General features: G+C 44.0%; 1 protein-coding gene across 1 annotated transcript; it reads left to right on the top strand.

Annotated features, from left to right (window-relative positions):
- Positions 1 to 6059: 6059 nt before the first annotated feature.
- Positions 6060 to 8051, top strand: LOC136479265 (uncharacterized). Its single transcript, XM_066477190.1, has 2 exons — positions 6060 to 7074; positions 7933 to 8051. Exons 1-2 carry the CDS (start codon positions 6060 to 6062, stop codon positions 8049 to 8051), a joined length of 1134 nt encoding a protein of 377 aa, XP_066333287.1.

The raw sequence follows: 8051 nt of genomic DNA, 5'->3' as shown, positions 1-8051 counted from the left end.
GTAGGGGCGGCTCAATCACCAACCGCCCCTATAAATCGATTTGTAGGGGCGGCCTGGGAACCGCCCCTACAAATGCATGATTTGTAGAGACGGTTCGGTAGGGGCGGCTGGCCAAACCGCCCCTACAAAGGGTTACCAGCCGCCCCTAAAAATGCTTTTTGTAGTAGTGCTTCTTCCTCGACTGGGAGATGCTTGATGAACCTATACCACGGTTGAGGTCGCACAAGTCCCTGGAACCAGGCTACAAGTACCTTCTTACGAGAGCGCCGACGGTCGTAGTCTTGGAGAACTGAGTACTGCCCGATTTTATCGCTCCAGTAAACAGTACTAGCTAGTTTGAGTTTTTGAGAGGTGGGGCGGTGAACATCCAGTTCATTAGGACTATGGTAGATGTGTTTGAGGAGTCCCACCCCAGTAATCCTTGTGGTGGGAGCGTGGAGAAGATCTAATTTATGAAAAACAATGTGTATTGGACGCCAGTAGATGGCCAAAAGACGTCCAGGCGGTATGATATCTAGAAAATAAGCCCAACAAATCATGATTGTTACTGCAGAAAGCAAATAAGATCCATGTCCTGTTGCGAGTACTTTTGGAATCCAATGATCGTAGACAGCCACCACCAACATTAAAGTGTGGGATATTCACTACCGGAATCGCAAGCTTTACCGAGTGCCAATAACTTTGCCGAGTTTTTTTTATCTCGGGCACTCTGTAAAGGCTATCTTTGCCGAGTGCCCAAACTCCAACAGTCGACAACGACATGACCCTCGGCAAAGCTTGTCTTTGCCGAGTGCTCAGTTTCAGCACTCGGCAAAGACGTCCTCTTTGCCGAGTGCTCAGACATGCCACTCGGCAAAGACTTTCTTTACCGAGTGTCAACGTCTCACAATCGGCAAATTTTGGCCCGCCGTTAAACCAGCCTGCCGCCGTCAGCTCTTTGCCGAGTGTACAAATGCAACACTCGGCAAAGAGGCTCTTTGCCGAGTGTCAAAAGCAGACACTCGGCAAAGTATAATTTTTTTTACTCCTGCACTTCAAAATTTTTCACCTCTCCACATACCACATTTGGTACTCCATGCTTAAGTTTGGTGTATTTTTGAATTTATTTGCTATATTTAACTAATTAATTGCATTTCAAGCAATTTTTTGAATTAAGTTAAATTTGAACTGCAAGTGATTCAAATATTTGAAAAAAATGAGTATAAAATTGATACTCATGTTATTCAACCCAATTTGAGGCCTTACCTATAAGATTATAAGGGTTTTCGAACATCTTATTTCAAAAACACGACCCCGAGCGTGTGGTTGAATGGTTTTTAAATTCTATAAAAAGCAAAGGAAGTCCGAAAATCATGAAATTTGATAAGATGTCATGATATCATATGTGAAGGCTGTGGTAAAAAATTGAGAAGGTGTCGCACAAGTTGTCACGTACATTGCTTACAAACCGAAACATCTCCGAAGAAGTTTCATGATTGTTGAGAATGATCTGGTAAGATTTGGAGTGAAAGTGACGGTCGAGTTGTGGTTTGACTCCGAAACTTTTTGTATAGCCAATAGACATCAAAGATCGTGTCATGTTAAATTTTAGCGATTTTTTGGATCCATTTGATAATTATTAATTTGTAATTGCAATTATATAAATGGAATTTGAGCTATAACTACATGAAATCATGGTCTATTTTTCGCTGAAGCATCAAATTTGCATTGTTGAGTGAATTTGACAAGGTATTTTCAAAGTGTATTGGGACAAATTTGGAAAAAGGTTAAGGAAAAGGGAAAGGAAGTAGAAAAGTTTTTTTTAAAAAAAATACCTTTGCCGAGTGTCCTAGGGTTCGCACTCGGCAAAGTATAGTCTTTGCCGAGTGCCTTCTCGGCTTGACTCTCGGCAAAGATTTTTAATGTTTTTTTAAAAAAAATCCTGGCTTTGCCGAGTGCCAGATCGCGGACACTCGGCAAAGGCCTGACCCCGGACTTAACTGCCACGGCCGAGACTCACTCACGCACGCACGCTCACCGCCCCTGCCAGAGTGCCAGCGCGCCCCCTCGCTCCCTCACCGCGTCCTCTGCAACCTCCCCTCCCCTCGCTCCCTCACCGCCCCTGCCAGCGCCGCCCCCCGCCCTGCCCGTCATCCTCGCGCCACCGCGCCTTCTCCCGTGCTGCCCCGCTCGTGCCCGCCCGCCGTGCTCACGCCCGGCGTGCTCGCCCGCCGGCCGCGGCCCCGAAGCCGCCTCCACCGGCAAAGTTTGGCCCGCCGGCCGCCACCGTCACCGCCCCGCACGCCACCCCGCCCGCAACACTGCGCCTGCGCGCCGCCCCGCGCGCCCGCCCGCCCACGCCGGCCGCTCCCACTGGCGGCCCGCCGCCTGGACTCGTCTCGCCCGCGGCCGCAACCTGGAGAGGAGACTAAGCTCGGTCGAGCACCACCTGGGGCCCAGCGTCCTCACGACCATCTCCGGCACGGCGTCCGGCCTCTGCAGTCCCGTTAATTCATAGGCACCTAATGGAATGGTAACAATACATCAGTTCCCTTTTATCATTAAAAATAATTTCATCTTTACCTCAAACTACAACTTTGGATCTCAAAATCCATTCGATATATATGCCTTACAAAGTATTGAACTAATCATGATTTTAAGAAGACAAAAACTATCATGTACAGCTACTTGTGTCATAATAAAACGAGTAGCATAAAAAAAAGAATAAACCAGTCTTAGATCAACATGCATACCTTTGTATTATGCAACTATACAAATTGAAGTGATTTTTAAATTTTCATAGCCAGCAACAGTATTAAAAATCACCCTGTGTAAAAATCACCCCGTTACCTTGTATATTGGGTGAATACTGTGCCATGTCATACTTTACAATTTAGAAAACCAATGGTAGATAAGTTGAGGTATATATCTTGTTGAAAACAATTTTCCAGGGTGCCAATTTTTTTGGAAAATCATTTGTATTTCCTCTTCTACAAACGCCCCCCTCTTCCTTTTTCCTTTTGTATTTGTATTTCCATGCTTGCGGCTGAACTGTATTTTGCCGATCTTGTTTTAGCTTTATAATCAGTATTTCAGTGCATTGGAAAATACTGGTTTGGTTTTGTAATGCATGGTCATTTCATGATTTGTGTAAGATCAATGGATTTCTGCAAGCCACTGCCTACTGGACATAAATAAATACACTTAAGTCCTGGATATGTAGGCTTGAACTTGAGATTTCAGCTTCCATAAGTTTGAGCACAGCCAATTGCCTGCTATTCGTTTGGTTTTTGGGTAGTCATTGGATTTATCTAAAAATATGATGATGTCCTCACTCAAGGACTAGGCAAAGCACAGTTGACATTTAAGATGGTGGTATGCATCAAACTTGGTTTTTTGTTGTTGTATAAAGCTGTAAGCATTAATATCAGTCTATCTGTCAAGCAGATTATTTATTTGCTTCTTGTGTGCTTGCACCCTGGCAGCAGTATGTGACGCAAGCAGCAGCTGCTACAGAGGGTGCTGGCTGGAGCAACATGCTTCTAGATATTACATGGTGAACAATGTGGTTCATTCAACAGATTAGTTTAGGCATTATAGTTGAGGGAATGCCATGTCTGTGGTATATGGCAACAACAGTTGAGGTTGGTTTTGCTTAGGACTTAGGGAGATATTAGGAAGGTTAAGTATTGTTATATTGAGTCCATTTTAGTTTCTACTAGGGGCTGGGAAGTTAAAGATAACGATAGATAGAGATGGACCCGGTCTGACCAAATCCTCCATAAAAGTAAGCAAGAAATAATCTCTCCAGTCTCTAAATCGTTGGCGATATCTCTCAACTCTTCTTTTCTCTCATTTCAATGTAATACCCTAATTGAAGTTACACCACCTGGCCATCCCCTGCACAGTAGATCCAATGCGAACGACAATTCACAACAATGCTAAAATTCTTATTTAGTTTATTCATCACTGCTGTGCATGATAGATCATGCTTGCTTAGAAAAGTAAATCCCACAGTTCCCAGACTCCCATCTAATGTTTCTTTTCTCCCATTTTTTAACTTATTTACATGTGCCAGTAACCATGTGCTCATGTTTGGTTGTTTTTCTATGTTATGCAGTTTGCACTATGCCGCATGTTTCCTAGCTTGAATGTGACACTGAAACTTGTCATTTTCATACACAGAATGTTATTCATGGTGATATCAAACCAGACAATCTCTTGGTTACAAGCTCAGGCAATGTGAAGATAGGAGATTTCAGTGTTAGCCAGGTTTTTGAGGTGTTTCCATAATCCTGCAACTTTGTGTATTTCAGTGAAATTTTATTATTCTTGTCAGGAAAAAAATGTTTTTTAAGTTGAATGAACTCATCCTTGAAAATAGTTGTCTAAATTATGATTTTTATCACTTAATTGCTCTTACTCTGATCAAGAAACTTAGCTCTGTAGGTTCCAAGTTTCTCAAAGTGACACTTTTAAAGATAATCTTCCCTTTCTGTCTTTTTGAGGATTTTAAAGATAACTTGAGTTGACAGCCAAGATGCTTCCTCATTCTTTTGGAAGTATTTTTGTTGCTCAGTAGTACCACTTTTATTTTATATTGTTTCATTCAATGTCCAAATTTGCATTTGCATTTATAACCACCCTGTGTATCATGGCATGTGCTACCACTATAACAGGGATATAATTTTTCATACTTCTCAGGATCTGATTTCCGAAGATCACACTCATTTATATCTGTATCAAAGATATATGGGAATCAAATAGTTAGCTAGGGATATTGAATATTTAGCAAACTATAGCTGCTAAACAGAATTAAACTGGAAATATACTACAATGTAATAATTGACCATTAACTGTTACATTGGCCACTACTTTCTTCCTCCCTTTATACTGAACCAGAGTTTGGTGAGGGAGCGAGGGGAAATCAGATGGTTTAGGTCCTTGCTACTGTATGGCTTGAGCGGCTTTCATGTAGTTATAGCACTACTTTCTTCCTCACAATGTAACAACTGTTACATCGGCACCCTTGCAGTTGGTTTATGTCACAAGCACAAACGCAGCATGGACGACCTGCAAGGCTGCAATGCCGCAGGAAGCAGATCCCTGTTTTGTTTGCAAACTACAGTATTTTCTTTTCTTTTCTTTTCTTTTTCCTTTCCCGTTTGCTGCAGTAGTCACAATCTTTTTGTCAAGGAATTGGGATTGATTTCAAACAAGAAACAGCCACAAATAAAACACACACGGTGCAACTGAATAATCCTAGCTAGGCAGCTGGTTCAACTTTCTGAAACAGATGAAGCTTCACATATACTGGTGGTGGTGGTAGTAGCAGTAGTTGTGATTATATATGTTTATATGAATGTGAATCCAATGCATATGCATATGTGGTTATCGGCCATCGTGCCGTACGTTTTTTTTGCAGGTTTTAGAAACCTCACCGTGTAGGGGAGGTTCTGTCAAAATTTTCAATTAAGCCCGTATGTTCTTTTTTTTTTGCAGAGAAGAGCCCGTCGGAGCCGAGCCAGAGTACCTCGGCGACCCTGATCGTATTCCTCGCCACTGCGGGTCTGCCTGCACCGCGTTGCCTCGCCACTGCACTGACCCGCCACGGCCGCGCTAGCCTGACTCCACCGTCACCCAAGGTATAACCCCTCTTTCCGTATCATGTTCGTAGATCACATAATCAAGTTAGGTGTCTCCCGTTCGAAAGGGATACGGTTGGAAGTATGCAGATCTTTGCATATCTATAACCGTATGTGTTTCGAATTGTCCATATTTTTTGGACAACCCGAGGATGCGTAGATGGGGTTAGTTTTCATGGTCTACTTCGATCCGAGACAGAGTTTCGGCATCATCTCCCTGTTTTTCTCCGGATACACAATCTCCCTGCCGGGACGTGTATTTGGAGAAGAGCGGGGAGGTGCTGCCAAAATTCTATCTTGGATAGGAGTAGAGCATGGAAACTAACCTCATCTACACATCCTCAGGTGGGATTAGGACCTATCTTCACCTATTAGATAGTAGGATCCTCGTGTAGATGCAATGGATTCTTATATTACTCGCGTATATGGTAAAGGATGGATGACCGTGAGTGGATGTACACTGGCCAAAGGGGTTATGGAGACTGGACTGATGAATGGATGAAGAAGACCAATGCTTTCTTGGAAGCAGCATTTCAGGAGGCTAAAGAAACGGATAAAGTTTGGTGTCCCTGCAGCGAGTGTGAGAACAGGCGTAAACAAACAAAGGTGGACATGGGTAAACATCTTGGCAAGTATGGATTTATGGCAGACCATACCCGGTGGACCATCCATGGTCAAGGACGTAGGAGAGACAAGGTCGTGAGACAACGCATCGAGGATCTTGATGCTAATGGCGGGGTAGGAGACATGTTAGGTGACTATCATGAAGCACACTTCGGTGAAGGACGTAGGGATGAGGAGCCAGAGGCAACCGCAAAGGTGTATTACGACATGTTGTCTGTGGCACAGAAACCCCTTCACGGCCAGACAAAGGTCTCTCAACTAGATGCCATTGGACGCCTTGTGGCTTTCAAGTCCCAGTGCCACCTGAGTCGAGACGCCTTCGATGCTATGCTGACAGTTTTTGGCACTTTCCTTCCGGAAGGTCACATTCTGCCAAGGAACATGTACGAGTCGCGGAGACTCCTCCGTGTACTTAAGATGCTATATGAGCAGATATATGCTTGTCCAAAGGGGTGCATCTTATTTAGGAACGAACACGCGGAAGCTAAGCACTGTCCAAAGTGTAAATCCTCTAGGTTCCTTGAGGTAGACTATGGTGATGGTCTCAAGAGGCAGCTTGACATCCCCGTGAAAATCCTATGGTACTTTCCGTTCGTACCGAGGATTCAACGGCTATACATGACCGAGGAGTCCGCAAAACAGATGACATGGCACAAAAATGGATGTCGATACAATCCAGATAAGATGGTACATCCTTCCGATGGTGAATCATGGAAACATTTTGATGACATTCATCGTGAGAAAGCTCTAGAGGCCCGTAATGTCCGTGTTGCGCTGGCAACAGATGGGTTCAATCCTTATGGAATGATGGCTGCCACATACACTTGTTGGCCTATGTTCGTTATCCTGCTCAATCTCCCCCCCCCCGGCGTCATCTTTCAACGGCAAAATATATTCTTGTCGTTGATAATTCCTGAACACCCGGGGAATAATATGGGTGTGTTCATGGAGCCTGTGATTGATGAATTGCTCAATGCTTGGGACGAAGGGGTATGGACATACGACCGAGCTACAAAGAGAAGCTTCAAGATGCATGTTTGGTACCACTACTCCCTGCATGACTTTCTAGCATATGGAATATTCTGTGGCTGTGTTCACGGCAAGTTCCCATGCCCAGTATGCAAGACAGCTCTGAAGTTTATTTGGTTGAAGAAGGGTGGCAAGTATTCCTCGTTTGACAAACATTGACAATTCCTCCCTCTGAACCATGCATTCAGACAAGACACCAAGAACTTTACGAAAGGCCTCGAAGTTATAGACCCTCCACCGGTGATGATGACAGGTGCCGCGGTTCATGCTCAGATAGATGCTCTCGAGGTCAATGAAGTAGAAGGTGGTTTTGTGGGATATGGCGAGCAAAATGCATGGACTCACAAGTCGGGCTTGGAGAGGCTCCCCTATTTTGATGACCTTCTTCTTCCACATAACATTGATGTAATGCACACTGAAAAGAATATAGCTGAGGCACTTTGGGGAACAATCATGGACACTGATAAGTCAAAGGACAATGTTAAGGCTAGAGTGGATCTGTTAACGTTATGCGACAGACCAAAGCAAGAGATGTAGCCTCCTAGAAATGGCAAGAAATGGACTAGGCCTAAGGCTGAATTCACATTAAGTAGGCCCCAAAGGAGGGAAGTACTAGAATGGTTCCAAACGTTAATGTTCCCTGATGGGTATGCAGCGAATCTGAGGAGGGGAGTGAACTTATCTACTATGCGATACTTGGATGATATTTGTGGACTATGTGATACTTGTGGACAACTTGTGATGATATTTGTCATGGTTATGGATTATATGTGA

Source organism: Miscanthus floridulus, chromosome 9 (assembly GCF_019320115.1).
Source record: "Miscanthus floridulus cultivar M001 chromosome 9, ASM1932011v1, whole genome shotgun sequence".
NCBI lineage: Eukaryota > Viridiplantae > Streptophyta > Magnoliopsida > Poales > Poaceae > Miscanthus > Miscanthus floridulus.
The sequence above is the reverse complement of the archived record's forward strand: the minus strand, read 5'-3'. Positions and strand labels throughout refer to the sequence as shown.